The 21,438-nt window shown below is 31.5% G+C and overlaps 1 protein-coding gene across 1 annotated transcript in view; it reads right to left on the reverse strand.

Moving 5' to 3' along the window:
* LTN1 (listerin E3 ubiquitin protein ligase 1) overlaps positions 1 to 21,438 on the reverse strand; it is an 87,056-nt gene that overhangs the window by 30,026 nt on the left and 35,592 nt on the right. Inside the window, exons 7-18 of the mRNA XM_051984844.1 lie at positions 20,904 to 21,077; positions 18,191 to 18,381; positions 17,030 to 17,177; positions 15,550 to 16,374; positions 14,095 to 14,136; positions 10,857 to 11,046; positions 8,632 to 8,871; positions 7,187 to 7,340; positions 6,401 to 6,548; positions 5,905 to 6,091; positions 1,544 to 1,703; positions 39 to 143 (exon numbers count right to left, since the gene is read on the reverse strand). Of these exons, the coding sequence (XP_051840804.1) occupies positions 39 to 143; positions 1,544 to 1,703; positions 5,905 to 6,091; positions 6,401 to 6,548; positions 7,187 to 7,340; positions 8,632 to 8,871; positions 10,857 to 11,046; positions 14,095 to 14,136; positions 15,550 to 16,374; positions 17,030 to 17,177; positions 18,191 to 18,381; positions 20,904 to 21,077 (2,564 nt within the window). The remainder of the gene's footprint in view (positions 1 to 38; positions 144 to 1,543; positions 1,704 to 5,904; positions 6,092 to 6,400; positions 6,549 to 7,186; positions 7,341 to 8,631; positions 8,872 to 10,856; positions 11,047 to 14,094; positions 14,137 to 15,549; positions 16,375 to 17,029; positions 17,178 to 18,190; positions 18,382 to 20,903; positions 21,078 to 21,438) is intronic.

Below are 21,438 nucleotides of genomic sequence, written 5' to 3' on the forward strand. Positions count from 1 at the left end.
GTATAATATAAAGTATAATAATTATAATTTAAAAATACCCTTCTGTTGTCTTATAAAGTTGTTTAACTTCATCAGGTAAAATGTTCTTAGAATGCATCAGTTTAGAAATAGTTAGAGCCCAAAGTGTACCACTATCTCTGGACCTAAAAGAAAACAGAAGTAAATTTTAAGAAAATCTATTTTCTAAAATTTATTATTGGTTTTTAAAATTAGTCATAAGGAACCCATCTGTAAAAATGTTATACCTCTTTCAAAATGCAAATAAAACAACTTTGACCTCTCACACCTTTTAATTTAGCAAAGAAAGAAAAAGTCTATGTTGAAGCAGTTGTGAGAAGGTGGGAACACAAATTCAATGATAGTAGAACTGTGAACTGATCCACCCCATTCCATAAAATTCAATTAAAACTATACCACAAAAGATAATCTTTCATTTAAACTTTTTGATCAAATGATCCCAATGCTGAGCAGAGGTGATTAGAATTAGGTTGCAAATGTACCAAAATATCCAAAACCATATTTTTAAAAACAAAAAAGCTGGAAAAACAAAGTGTGTGTCCAACTATTACAGGGAATAGTTTAACTATATGTGGTATATAAAGTAATGAAAATACAGAAATATTTGCACAAATTAATGCAGTATCAGTAAATAACACGATGACAACAATTTAACGAACATAATACTAAAAGACAATAAAACAGATTAAATATAATAATGTCCACTTCAAGTTCATAAAGCACACATTATTCCCTTTTTTAAGCAGTAAATACAAAATTGTTTGAAGCAATTGTTTTGCTGGGAGGTTTTATGTAAAGGTAGTATACTATATGTGAAAGTACTATATGTAGTTTATTGCAAAATGGAGGGAAAATACCAAATATGTCAATTTAATGGTTTTTTGACAGTTTTTATAGTTATCTACATACCCTGTTATCTGCTATCCTCAAAAATACACTATTGCTACTTTTTATATCAGCTAATACTCTTAGCTTCCCAGAAGGATCTAGAACTTCCAAGTCCTATGGGGCAGTGATAGAACGGATTAAGGTTGAGTTGAGCCTGTTTATTATGTAGGCATGACTAAACAAACTGTGTTACAGGAAAACTATGGAATATAATTGTTCCATAAGAAATATAGATTCAGAGAAATCTGCAATGTATTTTAAAAGCAATGAAATCATAGCTAAAATAAATAAATACACACACCTTACTTTCAAAATTTTTCAAAATGCTTCATATATACTTTATGTAATTTTTTAATAATGAATTAGGAAATGTAAATTGTATTATACTAATAATTTATATCCTATTATCATCTTATCCTAATTACCAAAATGAGATAAAATGAGACTTGGGAAACTAACTAACTTTTCCTTTCCCATAGTTATAAAGCTAGGACATTTTTCTACCTACACTGAAGCATTATCTTCAATACAGTTATTATCAATTTCAAGATAAAGAAAGAAATTTAAATCAATTATCTTGGTGAAAAAGCAACAGATGATGTCAGCTAAGAATTCAGGAACTAAAATAGCTTCTTACCTGATGAACATCAGTTGTAGCAGTCCAGGTATCTTGCTAAGTACACATAAATTATCATAAGTAATGCCCATTTCTTGAAGCATTTCACGAAATTCAGTTAGCATACTATATGGATTTTCTAATTCTTCACACCACTGCAAGGAATACAGCAATTCTGCAACTAATGAAAAGGAGATCAAATTAAAATATGTACTGTGCATAACATTTCTGCTATTTTGATTTGCTTAATCTCATTTCCCACCACTCAACATTCTGTCTACTCCTATTAAAAATTGTAAGGACCACATGAAGTACAAACACAGACCTAAGATAACTTCAAATGGACATTGTCAAGCCATGGATTCAAAAATAAAGTCATATTTACATTTATAAAAGTCCACTTAGTAGGCAAAGAATAAATGCTAGGCTCCTCTCTTTTCCACTCTTCTTTTTTTCTTCTCTTTTCCACTTTGAATAATTAGCTAGCTGCACCACTTACACCTCGACTTCTTATTCTGTTCACAATACATGCTTACTCCCCCCCCCCCCCACTGTGAGTAACCTCAAAGTTGTATGGGAAGAAAGTATTTCTTGAAAATTTATTTTATTTCTTTTTTTGATATCCTTTTAAGTTAAAATTTTTCTCCCTCCCTCTTTTCCCATCCACCATCATTAGAGAAGGCCATCATTTAACACAGATATCTGTATCTACCTATTTCTAGATCTATCTAAAACTATATTATGCATATTTCAACTCATTAGTTTTTCCTGGAAGTAAATAGCATTTTCCTTCATAGGTCCCTGGTAGCTGATTTGACTACTTTTAAAACTAAGAATAGTTTAATCATTCACAATTATTGCTCAAATAATACTCTTATTTATATGTGTTTGTGTGTAATGTTGTCTTGATTCTGCTCATTTTACTTTTATTATTACCATTTAGTCTGTTTTTCTAAAATCAACCTACTTATAATTTTTTATAGTATTTTCATCACAATCATATACCATAATTTGTTTAACCATTCTCCAATTCATGGGCATTCTTTCAATTTCAGTTCTACGGTGCCACAATGAGACCTTTGGACCTAATAATGGTATTGCTGGGTCATAGGAATAGACACAGTTCCTTGGGTATAATTCCGGAGTCCTCTCCAAAATGGTCTCATGATTTCATCGATAGTGTATATTTATATCATCTCCTCTATATGCTCTCTAACATTTGTCATTTCCTCCTTCTACAACAGCCAATCTGATAGGGTAAGGCAATATTTCAAAGTTTTTTTAATTTTAATTTCTCTAGTCAATAGTGATTTAGAACATTTTTTTGTTGAGGCAATTAGGGTCAAGTCACTTGACCCCTAAATGACTTGCCCAGAGTCACACAGTAGAAAATTTTTTTCCTGCTTAGATCTTTCTTTGACCTTTTATCAATTGGAGAATGACTCATATTTTTTATAAATTAGACAAAGTTCTCTATTTAAGATATGAGACCTTTTACCCAAGAAACCATCTATAAAAATGTTTCTCAATTTTCTCCTTTCTTTCTAATCTTGGCTATGTTGGGTTTTATTTATATAAAACACTTTATTTAATATAATCAGAATTATGCATTTTAAATCTCAAAATGCTCTTGTTTATTTATAAATTCTTCTAATCCATAAATCTGATACGTAATATGTTCCATGTTCTTCTAATGTGCTTATAATAGATTTCCCTTTAGAGGTCAAGGTTATGAATTCATTTTTAACTTACCTTTATAAACGGTATATGATATTGTTCTGTATCCAATTTCTACTAGACTGTTTTTCAGTTTTGTCAATGTTTTCCCCCCAAATACTGAATTGTTAAGCCAAAACCTTAAATCTTTATATTTTTAAAACATACTATAACCATTTACTCCTGTATTTTGTATGTCTTATCTTGAGCCAGTAGCAGATAAGTTTTGATAATTACAATTTATAATACAACAACCTAAAATTTGGTACTGTTAAAAAACCTCTTACATATTTTCCCACACCTTACTTCTTTTGATATTCCTGACCTTTTATTCTTCCAAATTAATTTCATTTTTTTTCTAGCTCAATGAAAGCACTTTTTGGTAATTTAATTGGGATGGCAGTGAAATAAATAGATTTAAATAGAATTGTCAATTTTTATGATATTGGCACCATGTACCCACAAATAATTGATATTTCTCCAATGATTTATATCTGACTTTATTTGCATAAAGTGTTTTATAATTATGCTTATGTAGTTCCTCAATCTGCTGAAATGGGAAGACTCCAGGTATTTTATGCTATCTAAGTTTGTTTTTTTTAAATGGGATTATTTCTTACTATCTCTTCTTGTACTTTTTCCTTGGTGATTATAGAAATGCTGATGTGGCTTTATTTTGTATCCTATTACTTTGCTAAAATTGTTTCAATTAGCTTTTAAGTTGACTATAGGAGTTTCCAAGTATAACATCATTATTACTCACTCTGATTGTTTCCATGTACTTTTTTTCTCTTATTTTTACTGCTTGAACTTCTAATAGAATATTGAATAATTCTGGTTCATGTTATTTTTGTAATAAGATATTTCACGTTCTCTTTTATTTTTTTTTTCATTCTTTAAATGATTTTGCTTTATTATTTCTTGGTGTCTTCTTATGATATCATTTGCTTCTGCTTGTTTAGTTCTACTTTTTAAGGAATTACTTTCTTCCATAAGTTTTTGAATATCTTTTTCCAATTGGTTGACTTTCATTTTCACAGTTTTCTAGCATTCTTGTTCTTTTCTCCTAATTTTTCTTCATTTCTTCTCTTTTTTTTTTTTATTTTTTAAGTCCTTTTTAATCTCTTCCAAGAATTCTTTTTGGGCTTGGGACCATTTTACATCTTTCTTTGAAACTTTAGAAGAAACTATTTTGATCTTACTTCTTCTGAGTTTGACCCCCAATCTTCTTTATCACCACAGTAGTTACCTATGGTTGGGTGGATTCTTTCTCTTTCTTTTTTTTTTAACAACTTATTTATTGGCTGCTGTTAACTTTAAGTTAAAGTCAAGCCTTAAACCAAAGGTAATGAGGATAATGTCTCAGGTTTTTTTATGCTACTGTTTTTCTGAACTTTATCTCAGTACTCCTCTCTCAAGCCCAAAGCCACAACTAGGGACCCCCCCAAGCAATGCTATAACCACAAATGCTCTTATTTCCTGCCATCACTCCTCCCATGGCTACAGGTTTCAGCACAGGTTTGCACTCTAGAACTGAAACCTGGGACTCTACTCTCCTGCAAGCTACCATAAACAGCAGAGCCCCACCACTGTGTCACTGCACTCACCAGTAGCATATACTCAATCTTTCTCCTCACCCACAGCCTGGGATTGTACCTGGTCAGCACATCTGGAATCTACATCCAGCACCAGGCACACGGTCCTAAAATTTTCTCCTGATGCCCAAAATATGTGACTCCCACCCTCCTGTCCATAGATCGAATGTTCCTGAATCTAAGGTTACTGTTTATATATCTATCCTCAGGGCTTGTGATTTATTGCCCCATTTATTCACTTTAATAAGGCCAGATCACCATCAGGTGTTTGCTATTGTCCACCCCAGTTGTTTTAGGGCAGTTAACTACTTTATCCTTACTACTAATTATTTCTTCTACTCTAAAGCTCACTTTAAGACATCATTTTAAATTATCTGTAGAGCAATTTAAGAAAGGCAGGTTTAATTTTCTGCCTTATTCTGCCATCTTCCCAGAATCCCCCTATGAAAAAAAAATTTAACATAAATAATACAAGCCCTCAAAATTTCTAATTCAACTAATTTGGCAAAAGCCTTACGCCTTACCCAGACAAAATTTTAAGAACCATGTTATTTGGATCTCTTATTAACTTTTTAAAAATTAAGGAAGCAGAATTCACTAAAGTTCTAAAAGGAACAACAATCTGACACAGAAAACTGATATCCTTTAAAAAATACTAGCATTTTTAATTTAAAATATAGAATTCCTAACTAAACACTGCAACTTCTCATATATCATTTTCTATAGTGTATATATCATGAAACGCAATAATTCAGTTCATTAAACATGTATTATGATAATGTATTATTATTATCATCATTTATTATAATTACCCTTTTGATAATTATATAACTAATTCCTTATTGGATGAAACAAGACAAACCTACTTTCTGCTTAATTGCTTATAATATTCTACTAAAATGCCAATATGCTCCCATTAGATTTAATATCTCTAATGCTTACATCGTTCAACTTCCCTCAACACTAAAGCAATGTTACATTCAAAAAACTAAAATTGTAATGTTTACTATTCTTTTTCACACATTTTATAGAAAACAGCTTTGCGTATTTTCATCAAAAAGCAATACTTACTGATTTTTTCAGTTTTGTTATCTTCAAGAATTATTTCCTCTTTCAGAGACAACAAGACTATTTTGCTTAATAATGCTGTGGTACACAAATGGCTTGGAAGTTTCACTGTACTATGTTCTTGGAAATCTGTTCTGGAGTGTTCATAGTTCAAACTCAATCTTCCTTCCAGAAGAGGTTTATGTAACCACTGTTAATTAAATTTTTAAAAAAGAGTGAGAGAAAGAAATTCTCCGGCTATATCATTATACTGATAATTGTTAAGTCTGAAAAACCTGACAAAATATGGTCAGGGATATGCAGTGCAATAATAAAATTCCAAATTTATACTATAAGAAAGGTGTACATTAAGATTCAAAGAGGGAGCAGAAAGTTTTACCACTCTTATCAAATTTCACAGTAGACAGAAGATGCTAATTTGAATGAACTCCAAAATAATCACTAAGAGAGAGCTCTGAAGGAGACAATGCTTAAAAGAGTTTTTCAGTCTCTAACGTACCTGTGTAGAAAGAGAATGCCTCAAATTTTCCCATTCACTATCACTTGGCATTAGATTTTCAACATAAAGTCTCAGAAGAAAAGGTGAATTATAAGCTTCTAGAAGATTATTTAGTAAATCATCAACAGTGGATATCATAACTCGAAGACTAAAAACAAAAAATATGTTGCAAGTTATTTTCATTTAAGGACAATTGTATAAGATATTATCTTTTTTGAACTAGAGACAGGTAAATAGTTTTCCCACCGTATATAAATTCATAAATGAAAAATAAAGGTCTTTTCATTTTAAATCTCATGCTTTATTCACTTCTCTTTTGAAATAATACCATATACCTAAGAAGAATTTCATCTGGACAAAGAAAATTAAGAGAAAAATAATACTTCACTTTTTCACCCTTACAGTTTAGAACTATTCTGTAGAAAATCTGTAGGAGAGATTTGATCCCAGTTCATCTCTAGTTATATCCATCTTTCCTGAAAAAGCTCCATTTCAGAGATACTGGGACCAGAAAACCAAAGGGTGCTCCCAATAAGAGTAGACCTCATCTAATTCTCCTATTACTTTAAATACTTCCTAATGTCTGATTATCCCTAAGACATTAGGAAGTATTTAAAGTAATACTTTACTTTATAAGTAGCATGGTAGCTTTTAACACTCATTAGTAAGAAATCATCATTCAAGAAACTTTTATTAATTTTATACAAATATACAACACCGTACCATAAATCAACAAAGCTTTCTGTTTTGACAAAAAGAATAAGTTAAAGAAGATAGAGAACTTACCTTTTAACATCCAAGGATGAAGACTGAATTTGTTCCTTGAGCCAAAGAGCAGATAAATGTAAGAAGGTGCTCTGCTTATTTGCATTTCCAAATTGAAGAACCAGAGAACGTAAGCCACATAACCAAGTATGCTTCAGTTTACAAACAAGAAAATCTAAAATCAAGCAATTAATATGGAATTTGTAACACAAGATATCCAAATAATTTACTCATCTGAATTTGGTCTTAGTTTACAATGTTTCGGCTTTTTAAAACATCATGTACACAGAAAATGTAAAATAAATATATTCAACCACCAAAGCAAAGAACTTCTGAATCATGAGATTAACATAAGTAAACACATTATAAATATAAATTGACTTGAATTCCTGCTTAGAATTCATACAAGGTCTTTGCTTCTAATGGTTAGAAAAATTATATTATTTCCAGAGAGGGTAATAATGAGGTTTTTTGTTTTTTTTTTTAAATCTGTACTTCTTTTCCTTTCATGCACAGGAAACAAAGGTGTTAAATAAATATCAAAAAAGATCCCTGAGGACAGCATACTGACTCAGAAAATCACAAATTTATTTTGTTCAACATTTCCCAATTACATTTTAATGTGATTTATGTATAGTCTGGCACATGCAGGCAGCAAGTCTGGCACCCTCTATATTATAGCAAGGATTGAAAAATGTAGCTTTCACAATAGACAATCTGGATATGACACCAAAAGTTGATTATATTTCATCTTTTAACTATTAGACAGGATAATGTCACACTATAAAATAAGCAATGAGAAAAAGGAGACCTATTTTTTCAGTCCTGGTTTCAATATTAACCAGTTATATGACCTTTAGGAACTTATTTCATTCTTTTCTCCATAGTGGTTTCTAATGTTAAATAGAAGGAAAGAAGGATGAAAGGGTAAATGACAAGATGCCATCTAAGTCCCTTCCAAGTCTAATACCTTATAATACTCAAAATGACACGTCACATGTCAAATTGACTTAGAATAACTAAAAATGTTTTAAATACCAGCAAAAGGAATGCCATCTTCTGAAATACATTAGATATAAAGTCATGGGAATAGAATATATAGTATCTCAAAATTCTTTTTCATCCTGACATTCATTATCAAATAATCACTCAACATTAAGTACTTATGTCAAAGCACTATATTAAATGCTGGATATAAAACATAGATGTAAAACAATTTATTTCTCTTTGTACATTCTCATGAGAGAACAATCAAATTATCTAGATGTTTTATCTCTAGAAACGCTTAAATACACCTTATGTCTTAAAAGAGAACATGATGGGCATTTCTAACCTTCTAAAACAATGTTTTCATTTCCACATTAAAATGAGAACATGTATACAAATGTACTTTCCAATTTCCAAAGTTGATATTCCCAAGAATAGTTTTTTAAAAAATAACTATTCAGAAGTATGCATATTGCTACCTGATAAGTGTGTAAAATCCTGATTCTGGGCACACAACTGAAAGATGGTTAATAACAATTCTTCAGATGATGGCATTAAACAACATCCTTTCATAGAGATGAAAAAGCTAGAGGCCACATCACAGATGAAAGATACAGGCGACTCAGTATTTCTAGCTTCTGAAATATTCTTTGCTTTGGATAGAGCTGCATTAAGTTTGCTGATAATTCTTTCAACATAAGATTCTCCAATCAAGTAATCTATGGAAAAAAATTAAAAGAAACAATATATTACAAATATTATCAATGTATTTCCAAACATCTCTATTAAATATATTTTATTATAGTGGTCATTCTTTTTCATCAGAACAATTCTCCAAATAAACAGGTAGCATGGCATGGCATGGGAGATGAGAGATAGAAAGATTGCAAAGTCATGCCTCTGATACTAGTTATGTAACCAAGGGGAAGCAATTAACCTATCAGTGGCCTAGGAAGCCTCTAAAACTGTAAATTATAGATACTGTGAGTCCCTACTTCACAATAATGAAATCAAAGATCCAAACCAAAAAGAAAATAGCATACATGAGCATTAATATAAATATACAAACACATACACAAAAAACTCAAAATGACTACTCTCAATCTATATCCTCAAACTTAGCTCAAAATTGTATAAAATAAAAAGGCTGATGTTTTATAAGAAAAGCAAATTAGCTTAACAAAACTCAAATTAAATTTCTGCCCAGTAATGCTAAAAGGATTAAGAAAGCGCCTACAACAGCCTGCAAATCAAATTTTTTACATATAAATAATAAAAGTCTTACGGTTTCTCTAGGACAATAACCAAGACGCTAAATGAACCTGGATCACTGCCTTGTTGCAACAAAAGGGCTTGCATAGGGTAATGAAATTATGAGCTATGACATACAGGGTTACCCAAGACAGATGGATCATAGTGGAGAGTTCTGATAAAAAGTGATCCATTAGAGGAGGAAAGGGCAAATCATTCCAGTATTATTACCAAGATAAAAGAGGTGACACTGGATGATGAAGCACTCAGGTCTCAAGGTATCCAGGGAATTGGGAAAGAATGAAGGACAACTGCAAGTAACTACAGTATTAATGAAGTGGTTGAACCAAGGCCAAAATGAAACTCAGATGTAGCTGTATCTAATGACAAAAGTTAGGTCCAGTGCAATAAAGATCAGTATTGCACAGGAACCTGGAATGTAAAACCTATGAAGCAAGGAAAGCATGATATGGTCAAACAGAAGATGGAAAGATTAAACATCAGCATCTTATAGAAGAGAAGTTAGTAAATGAATTGGAATGAATGAATAAGTGATCACCATATAAACTATTGTGTGCAAGAATTACTTAGAAGAAATGAAGTAATTCTCCTCATAGTTGATAAAAGGGTAAGAAAAGTAGTTATAATCTAAAAAATGATAGAACATTATCTGTTCAAAACCAAGGCATAGCATTCAACATCATAATAATACAAGCCTATGCTCTAACCACTGATGCTAAAGAGGTTTAAAGTGATCAGTTCTGTGACGATCTACATTATTTTCTAGAAATAACACCCAAAAAAAGATATCACATTCATCAAAGGGAAGTGGAATATTAAAGTAAGAAATCAAAAGATAACTGCCATAAACAGGCAAGCTTGGTCTTGGAGTACAAAATCAAGCAGGACAAAAACTAATTGTTTTGTAAAAAATAATTTATTAGTCATAACTTTTCAACAACCTAAAAGATGATTCGAAATACATGAATATCACTAGATGGTCAATATCAAAATCAGCCTGATTACATACTTTGTAGCTAAATATGGAGAACCTCTATCTAGTCAGTCAGTTAAAACAAGAGCTGGAGTGACTCCGATCATGAGCTTCTTATTGCAAAATTCAGCTGTAAATTGAAGAAAGTAGGGAAAGCTATCAGACCATCAAAGTGTAACCTAAAATAACATTCCATATGAATAAGTAACAGATGATAAATAGATTTAAGTGATTGGATCTGGCAGATAAAGTGCCTGAAGAACTATGGACAGGGCTTTGCCACACAGTATAGGAAAGAGCAACAAAAAACATTCCAAAGAAAGCAAAATGGCTGTCTGATGAAGTTTTACAAATAGTCAGACACAACTAAATAACAATATTAAAAGCTGAAGCTGGACAATTCTAGGTTCTGCAAAAAGTTACCCCTAATTGGCAAAATAAACTCACCAACAAACATACCATTTTTAATACGCTGAGACAATACCAAACTTAATAGGGTCCATCCTTCTGATGTAGAGGATTCTGAAGATACTGCAACTTCCAAGTCCTTATTACACAAATGATCAGCCAAAGTTACCAATTTCTCTCCTAGGATATCTCCCTTTAGCCAAATAGATACTAGTAAGTGTTTATCAGAACTTGAACATGCCTGAAAGCATAAAAGTAAAGAAAAGCATTAGCAAGATTTGTGCCAAAGATATACCAAGTTTATTTTAATTGGTTAGTTTTTCTAAATTATATCAGTTCCTTGCCTCAAAACCTCAATTATTCACTACTATCTAAAGAAAAATAAAAAGTATCATAAGCTTTCTTCACAACAATCTTGTGAAGTAAGCAGTACACATAAGTATACTATATCTCCACTCTATTGATGATGAAACTGAAGCTTGAGGAGATTAAACAACTTGCTCATGAGCATACAGTTAGTCACTCTCTGTGGCAGATGTGAATGCAGATCCAAGGCCAATACTCTAGCCCCTCAGCTTCTTAAACTGTGGTTGTTCACAACCCCATAAGGGGTCTTATATAACTGAATGCATGGATCAGGATATTATTTTTTATTATCAGTATATGTTTGATTTGCATACCTATATATCTGGGGTGGGGAAGAGGAGGATTACATAAAAATTTCTCAGGCAAAAAGGGGTCAGGAGTGCAAAAAGCTTAAAAAGCCATGTTCAAGGCAGTATGCCACATTATTTCCCCCTAGATTCCAAACTCCTCAATTAACCCCAACCAACATTTCAAACTTTTGTTTCCCATTATTTTTAAAAAAACAAAGCCACTGTTCCACTTAGGTTTGTCTATGTTCATATTTTTACTTCTCTTCATTCTTAGTTTCTTAATGCTATTCCCTCTTACCCCCAAACAAAATCTACTGACTGTGTATTTCTGCAACTACTCCAGACAATGATGATCATTTCTCTCTGAAAAATTCTGTCCGTGTACCACTCATTTAGGAATTTACTTATATAACATTCTGTACTTCCATTTTCCAAATGTGTGTCTTCTTCCCAAACAGACTGTAAAGTTCTTCAAAATAAGGACTGTTTTATAATTTCTTTGTATTCCCCACAGAATTTAGCATTTTGCTATGCATACTTTATTGTTGATAAAAATCTTGAAGAATAAATTTTAAATTTAAAAAACCTAACAAATTTTATTTTCTAGTTCTTTAATTTTACTAAAATTACTAAAACTAATTTTACTAAAATTAAAGAGCACTAGGTGTCTAAAGTAGCAAGTTACTTCTGTATTAAAGATTAAAATTACACTGCCATGAAAAAAAAAAAAAAAGAAAAACTTAGGCCCAGAAGCATGTTATTGAGCCCAGATGTCTAACTGCAAATGACCGATCTTCAAGGAAAAAAAATCCATCAATCCATTCCAGAAACATGCTGATCCATGTTCCTCATGCTCCTTTTGTTTGGGGGGATTGAGGAAGAAGGGAAATTGCAACTTGGTTCATTTCAAAGCAATCTGGAAAAAAAAAAAAAAAAACATCCAAAAACCAAGTGCGGATTGGGAAATGCCTTACAAATCATTCTTTGGAAATAATCTATATTTTAAAATGGGCTAAATAGCACAAAAGCAAAGCTTAACATGTTCTATTCCTAGCTTTGCCACTAAATTGCTATATAATCTTAAATAACTTCTTGATCTCTATTTCCTCGCATGTAAAATGAGAGAACTGAACTGAATAAATTGTAATATTACTTTTGTCTCTAATATTCAAAGACCTTTTGTTCTCAAAAAGCTTATTTTATAATCCTCTTTAGCTTATGGGTAATCATAATCAATTTATTTTTAATTAACCTTTAATCAATTTACTTTTTAAAATTTGAACCATGATTTTAAATGAATTATTCAATACATATAAAATAACATAAAACTAAATTACAATAGCAGTAGATTACTGCTAGTCTAAGGAGCAAATCTATTAAAAAAATTTTAAATGCTTAGAAATGTAAATCTCACAATTAAAACAAAAACATATTATGAAAAAGCAAGAATTTTTAAAAAGCAAACACAAAAATATTTTATCATGCTTAGGCACTACTAAGAAAGGATACAAATCATTTCTCTAGTGATAAAGACAATCTGTGACTTCAATGGTACAATTAACTTCCAAATGAAAAAATATCCTCTATAAATGAAAGATGGTACCTTTTCTGCAATTTGTAGTCTTAAAGAGGTACCTGTAGAACTCAGGATCACTCAAGTAGTATATGTTAGAAGTGAAACTTGAATCTAGGTCTTCCTGCCTTTAAGACAGGTTCTCTATCCACTAAAGTCACATAATCACTCCTAAACTTTTTCTACACAAAATGAAAATGAAGGGATAAGTGAATTATTATTACAGTGATTATATTGTCTTATTTTTTAAAAATTACAGATTTAAAAACAACTATGACAGAATGGACTGAAGATAAAATATATGATCTACTTTAGTACTAAAGAGAGATGGATTCAAGATGCAGAATGAGATATGTCCTTTTGGACATGGCAAATATGAGAATCTGTTTTATTTGATTATGTATATTTATTTTAAAAGATTTTGTTTTGTTTTTACTGGGTAAGAAAGATAGAAAACAAAGAAAAAATACTAACTGAAAATAATTTTAATTAAAAAACATTAATAATCTGTTGCCTTACGTAAGAAATGAAACTTTATTTAAAAAACAATTTTCCAACACAGTCAATGAGGGAATTTATTTTATTTAGCAAAACAGATTTATTATAAAGCATTTGCTTTTTCCTCCCAATGGGGAATGAGATGGTAAGTTAATAAAAATATTATGTTGGATTACTGAAATTAAAAATTAATTTAAATAAAAGCTGCATACTGGCAGTAGGAAAACAAACTCCCGTCCTCCCCTCTCCCCCCCCCCCCCCCAAGTCATACTGGATTTCCAAAATAGGTTCTTCCTTTTTTCTACTAAAATCCAGGAGAGAACAAATTATCAAAAAAAAAAAAAAATCTTCCACCAATAAATTCGTTGGCAGGAAATACATTCCTGAATTAAGGAAGGAAGGATTTAATAATGGCAAAATTTGCCACAATACCACATTGGCAAATAAATATGGAAATAGATGTAACTGCACCACTGACTTATCAGTTCTTAAGTTTGAAAAATACTGATTTTTTTTCAAAAACTACAAAAAATTAACCATAAAAAAATAATGAAGAAAATACCTTTTGTATAATCCGAAGAAGAATATTCCATTTCAGGTCCAACTGAGTGAGGAAAAAAAAGTTACTTACAATCCACTCTATGGCAAAAACAACTTCTGAAATATCAAAATTGCTAAGGCACACAAAGAAAAATTAAAATTAATTAAGCTAGGAAAGTCACTTAAAGTAAGAAGCTTGGCAATTAAGGTTTCCTAAAATAAAAGAACCTATTCACAATTATATAAACTGAAAGCAGCAACTGAAAAAAATTTGTTGCTAAATTCTCATAAGAAATCACAGAATTGTGAAATTGAAAGGAACCTCATAAATCAACTAAGTTCTATAAGTTTTCTGCAAGTAACTATCTAATTTATCTATTTTAATAGTTCCAGTAAAAGAGAATTAGATACTAAAGTCACCCATTGGCTCTAATTACGATGAAGCTTTTTTGAACTTTTTTCCTATAGTTCCTACTTCTACCTTTCACAGCCACGCAAAACAAATTTAATCTCTCTTGCACATGAATAAGCCTTTTAGATATATGAAGACAGCTATCAAGTCTAAATCTTTTTTTAAACAGGTATTCCACATTTGTATAATTTCCTAATATTATCATATTACATCTTTTCTTTAATATATCATATTTTGAACATATCTTTATATCATATTCTTTAATTTATAGCCTTAGTACCCCCCCCCCAAAAAAACAAAGTAATCATGTTCCAGTTTTTAACATATGTTTCTGGCACATATCAAGCACTTAATAAAAGCCTTGACTAATAAATGGCTTATTGTTTGTCCTTTGTTCTCAAAGAGGACCATGACATGCAGGTGAATTGGATTTAAGTAAAGGAGGGCTGTGCAAAATTACCTGCTTCACTTTCCCCTCCTTCAGAACCATCTGGGTCCAATAGAAAAATATAGATCAAGAGGATTGGAGATGGCCCTGGATGAAATAGGAGACACCTTGGCCTTTTTAAACTCAGGTCTTCAAAAAAATCTTAATTTGACTGAGACCACACCCATTCAATGATTAAGGCTAGGTAGCCATTGTGACAAAGAATCTCCTCTTTCACTTAATCAAAAAAAAAAAAAAAAAAAGTTAAGTAGGTGTGAAAGGAGATTCTTTTACCTAGCCTACATCACTGAATAAAATGACTTGACTACAGGAATGTGAAAACAAAGTAATCCAAAAAGAAAAAAAAAACCTTTCTAAATTTCAACTTATGCCATCCACTTTTAAAGTACTCATGGAATGATATCCATAAAAAAAAAAAAAAGAAATAATAAGAGCTGCTATTTACTAATAGTACACTTTAAGTTTTACTAAATGCTAACATCATATCCTTTAATCCTAACAGGAATCCTATGAAGTAATACTACCCATTTTTAATGGGTTAGAAAACTGGGACTCAGAAAGGTTTGAATTGAGCATAGCTACTAAGTGTCAAGAAGTAGGAGTCAACCTAGTGATACCTTTGTTAAATCATCCAGTATAGTTTTTCTTTCTGAATTAGTTTCACAGCAACAGAGGATGCTGTATAAAATATCAACCAGAAAATCAGTGTTTTGCTTCTTGTCTTCACCAAGCCAATTTAATAATCTTTGATACATAAATCGTATTGCAGGATTGTCACGGAGAGGTTTTACTATTTCTTGAGGTAGTGGAATGAAATCTCTGTTACTGGCATTTTTTTCTTCGGCTAAGTCCAGCAGAGCTTGGAATATCTGGCATGAAGAGAAAGACTTTAGAAGAGAAGATAAAAAGCTTAAATGCTGTTCTGACCTCAGTTCACCAATATGTTCAATACTCTGTTCTGCAAGTTTACAAACTAAGTCATACAAAGGTCCTTTCCTTAGATGAGATACGGGAACTGGAAGAGCCTCATCCCAACAGTATTCAGAATCTTCACCATCCTCTTCTTCACAACTATCTGTTTTGTTCTCTTCTTTTTTGTTCTCTGTGCTACTTTCAGGCATCTCAGTTATATATTTGATCCTGCAAACTTTTCTTTTTCTTTGTTTCCATGAATTTTCTGCCTTTTGAAGGACTTCTAACAAGGTAGATATGCCCAATAATGATTTCCCATCAGTTTCTTGCGCATTAATTTTCTCAAGACAAATTTCTGATAGACTTGTCCAAAAAGTTTTCAGTACATCCTTCAAAGTTTCAACTACTGTATCATCTCCTTGAGTTTCTGCTTTAGTTTCCCAGGAATTCAGTGTTTCTGCTAACTGATCAAAAAGCTGTTCATTCTGCAGTCTTGGGTCTCTTAGTGCTGTGTCAACAAAAGGGATCAACTAAAAATCAAAGGCAAAAAAAAAAGCATTATTTTTTTTTTTGAGGAAAAAGAATGTGAGTAATATGCTCCTGACAAACTGTGAGAATACACAGAATCCCAAACTCCCGACTCTATCAAGTTGTTGAAAAATATTTCTCCCTACAACTCTGAAAGTTAAAGAACCTATAGTCATAACTAGAGTCGTCTTGAAATACTTCTGTAAACTTTCTTTTTCAGCCAAACCTGTAATTTCCCTTCAGTTGTGGGGGAGGGTGAGCTCTTAGGGAGTAATTTCCCTCTACTAATACAAATCTGGGACAGCAAAACATTAAGTGACTTATTCAGAACCACAAATCCAACACATTTTTCTGATTCTGAGGCTAGCTCCCTATTTTTTCATTAAGCAACATGACCTCCCTTAGATATGAAAAAAGATAACGCAAGTTTCTTTGTATATTTGTGTTTATCCAAATCTTTTAACTTCACTAAGGACTGATAGATGATATAGCATATGGTTAAATCCTAACTTCACCATGATTTTAGGCTTGGATGTAATAACTATATAAAATTGTAGAACATAAAATTACTCAATGAATAAATAAGGATGAATAAAAAATTATAAACATCAATATTAAAAAGTAGGATATTTTTAAAATAAGTTATTTTATAAATACCTGATCATTGATGAGCATCTTCTGCATTTTTACTGACTCTTCTTTTATACCTAAATGTTGCTGCATTATAAACCGTAAACACTCAAAAAATGCAGATACTACTGCAGAGCGTTCTGAATGGTTGGCTAGGATTCGTTCTGTTGATAGCCTAAGACACATATTAAACAATAAGAATAATAATTTTGCAATTTTGATTGGTGAATTATCTCATACTCAAATAATTAATTAAAAATAAACATTATGGCACAAAAATACAGGCATTATAGAAACATTCTACCAACACCAGAATGACACATTCTTAAAACTACTAAACAAATGAGAATAACACTTAATTCTCTCATTTTGGTATCTTAGGCAAGTCACTTAAATCTTCTGGGTTTCACTTTCTTCCTTCTATAGAATGAGTAATATGAACTGGATAATCTTTAATATTTATGAATAATAATATGAACTGGATAATATCTAATAATAATCTATAATCTTCAACATTTATAATATAGCTTTGGAGGTATAGTGGATAAAATACATAGGAATTACAGCCTGTTCAAGCTTGAAAGAACTTTAGGTGATGGGATAAAAGGGAGCTTGGAGGCCATCTAGGCCAACTGCTCCACTTTACTAAGGAGTAAACTAATGAGAGTCACAAAACTATAAATATTCAATGCAGGATTTGAATTCAATTCTTCCTGACCCCAAGTCTATCATTCTCACCATTTAACCTCCAAAGCTATTAGTATAGAAGATTATATACTATTAAAGATTATCTAGTTCAATCTCCTCATTCTATAGAAGAGAAAATGAAACCTTGAAGATTTAAGTGACTTGCCTAAAATATCTCAAGTGACAGAACTAGGATATGAACCCTTCAAACTTTTGATTCCATAATGATCAGTAAAATCATCCTTATTCTCTCTTGTTAGGATCCCATACTGTCCTATTGAATACTTACCAACAAGGTAAGTATTATGTTAACATGTATTAACTATAAGTTGTTTTCTCATCCTGTCAAAAGAACACCTCTAAGTTCACACATTTAGTCCGAGACCAAAAATATTACTATCTATGATTTTTTTATCCATGGAGACATATAATATTGTTTCCTACTTCTCTAGTTCTTGAAGAAAATTATTTATACTTAAAATAAGATTTAGGATATCTTACCCTTTAGTTATATAACTGAAAAAATTTTTGAAGAATTCCAAGTTCAAGTCTGTAACAGAAGTCGGGATCTTGCTAATAAAAGGCAGGAGATAAGGATATATAACCGTAGCTAAGCCTCTTCCTCCTTCAATAAGAATAGTTGACAGTTTGGGAAAGACATTTTTTTTTGCATTTACATGATTCCAACAGTCCTACCAAAAACAAAAAATAGAAATAAAATGAATCATTTAATTCATCTCTTCTCGTAATGCTCTCCACCACTAAAATGTGAAATTAAAAAAAAAAAAAAGATTCAGTCATTCCATAAGCATTAGTCATATTCTTGATATGGTCAAAATAAGATAAATCGGAGTTGATCAGAATTCACATGGATAAACAATAAATTTAGAATAATTATACCAGGGCTACTTTCCAAAACTGACACTTCAATCTATCTTTAAAGACTCATATATGTACAAAATAAACCTACATAAGTCATCAGCATTCTTATATATGACTAACAAAACCCAACAGTTAGAGTTACAAAGAGAAATTCCATTTAAAGTAACTACTACTGATTGTATAAAATATTTAGGAATCTATCTGCCAAGGGAAAATCAGAAACTTTATGAGCAAAACTACAAAAGACTTTCCACACAAATTAAGTTTGATCTAACCAGCTGGAAAAATATTAAATCTCTTGGATTGGGTGAGCAAATATAATAAAGATGACAATACTACCTAAACTAATCTATTTATTTAGCACTATACCAATCAGATTCCCAAAAAACTATTTTGATGACCTAGAAAAAATAACAACAAAGTTCATATGGAAAAACAAAAGGTCCAGAATTTCAAGGGAATTAATGGGAAAAAAAAATCAAATGAAGGTGGCCTAGCTGTACCAGATCTAAAATAATATTAAAAAGCAGCAGTTACTAAAACCATCTGGCATTGGCTAAGAAATAGACTAGTTGATCAATGGAATAGGTTAGGTTCAAAGGACAAAACAGACAATAACTTTAATAATCTAGTGTTTGACAAACCCAAAGACCCCAGTTTTTGGGATAAGGATGCATTATTTGACAAAAATTGCTGGGAAAATTGGAAATTAGTATGGCAAAAAACTAGGCATTGACCCACACTTAACACTGTACACCAAGATAAGGTCAAAATGGGTTCATGACCTAGGCATAAAGAACGAAGTTATAAATAAATTGGAAGAGCATAAGATAGTTTACCTCTCAGACCTGTGGAAGAGGAAGGAATTTATGACCAAAGAACAACTAGAGATCACTATTGACCACAAAATAGAAAATTTTGATTATATCAAATTGAAAAGTTTTTGTACAAACAAAACTAATGCAGACAAGATTAGAAGGGAAAACATTTTTACAATCAAAAGTTCTGATAAAGGCCTCATTTCCAAAATATATAGAGGATTAACTCTAATTTATAAGAAATCAAACCATTCTCCAATTGATAAATGGTCAAAGGATATGAACAGACAATTCTCAGATAAAGAAATTAAAACTATTTATAGCAATATGAAAATATGCTCCAAGCCATTATTAATCAGAGAAATGCAAATTAAGACAACTCTGAGATACCACTATACACCTCTCAGATTGGTTAGAATGACAGGGAAAGATAATGCAGAATGTTGAAGAGGATGTGGGAAAACTGGGACACTGACCACTGTTTGTGGAATTGTGAATATATCCAGCCATTCTGGAGAGCAATTTGGAACTATGCTCAAAAAGGTATCAAATTGTGCATACTCTTTGATCCAGCAGTGTTTCTACTGGGCTTATACCCCAAAGAGATACTAAAGAAGGGAAAAGGACCTGTATGTGCCAAAATGTTTGTAGCAGCCCTGTTTGCAGTGGCTAAAAGCTGGAAAACGAATGGATGCCCATCAATTGGAGAATGGTTGAGTAAACTGTGGTATGTGAACGTTATGGAATATTATTGTTCTGTAAGGAATGACCAGCAGGATGAATACAGAGAGGCCTGGAGAGACTTACATGAACTGATGCTAAGTGAAATGAGCAGAACCAGGAGATCATTATATACCTCAACAACGATACTGTATGAGGATGTATTCTGATGGAAGTGGATTTCTTCAACAAAGAGATCTAACTTAGTTTCAATTGATCAAAGATGGACAGAAGTAGCTACACCCAAAGAAAGGACACCGAGAAATGAATATAAACTGCTTGCATTTTTGTTTTTCTTCCCAGGTTATTTATACCTTCTGAATCTAATTCTCCTTGTGCAACAAGAGAACTGTTCGGTTCTGCACACATATATTGTATCTAGGATACACTGTAACTCATTTAACATGTATAGGACTGCTTGCCATCTGGGGAAGGAGTGGAGGGAGGGAAGGGAAAAATCGGAACAGAAGAAAGTACAAGGGATAATGTTGTAAAAAATTACCCTAGCATGGGTTCTGTCAATAAAAAGTTATTTAAATTTTTTTAAAAAGACTCATATATGTTGTCCTTATTTGTCTACAAATTATTAAGTATTAATGGTTGTTCCTTTAAGTAAGAAACTAAATGTAAGTTTTGTGAATTGCGTATTTCTATATCCAGGTTAAAATTTGTACCAAGATTTAGATGAAACTTTTACCATCTTTTTGTTTCATAATGAACTTCTTTATGTTTAAAGACAGATATATTCACTAACAAACAAGGGACAAAAATAATTTTGCAGTTCTCTTACGTACCTCAATTGTAGTAAGGATATAAAGCACAGCTTCCCAAAGTGGTGGACAAACTATTGGATCACTTTCATCAATGTTAACAAGAACTGCAGGAGATATTTTGGATGATTCAGCTTTCACAGACTGAGGAATATACTGACAAAAGGCAGAAACTAACTCAAAAAAAGCTGAACGAACCTAAAGGAGACAACAAAGAGAAATAATATAAAAGTTACAAACACTTGAAAAGCTGTGTTAAAAACTGAGGCCTAGTTTTTTCATTTCTCTTATAGACATAAAAATATCCAAAAATAAAATACATGGATATGGTTTTCTTGTTTTTGGTTTAAAAAATATAGAGCATAGTTAATATGCACATCAAAGAACAACAATTTTCAAATCTATTAATCAGAATTTCAATTAACTCTGATTTTCCATTACAATATAGGAAAATATGAATGGCTCCAAGTTCTTGTGAGGAGAAATGTAGATCTTCTTGAAAATTAGATATGTAAATGTCAAATAAATATACAACCAAAATAATAATGACTAAAAAATG

Source organism: Antechinus flavipes, chromosome 3 (genome assembly GCF_016432865.1).
Source record: "Antechinus flavipes isolate AdamAnt ecotype Samford, QLD, Australia chromosome 3, AdamAnt_v2, whole genome shotgun sequence".
NCBI lineage: Eukaryota > Metazoa > Chordata > Mammalia > Dasyuromorphia > Dasyuridae > Antechinus > Antechinus flavipes.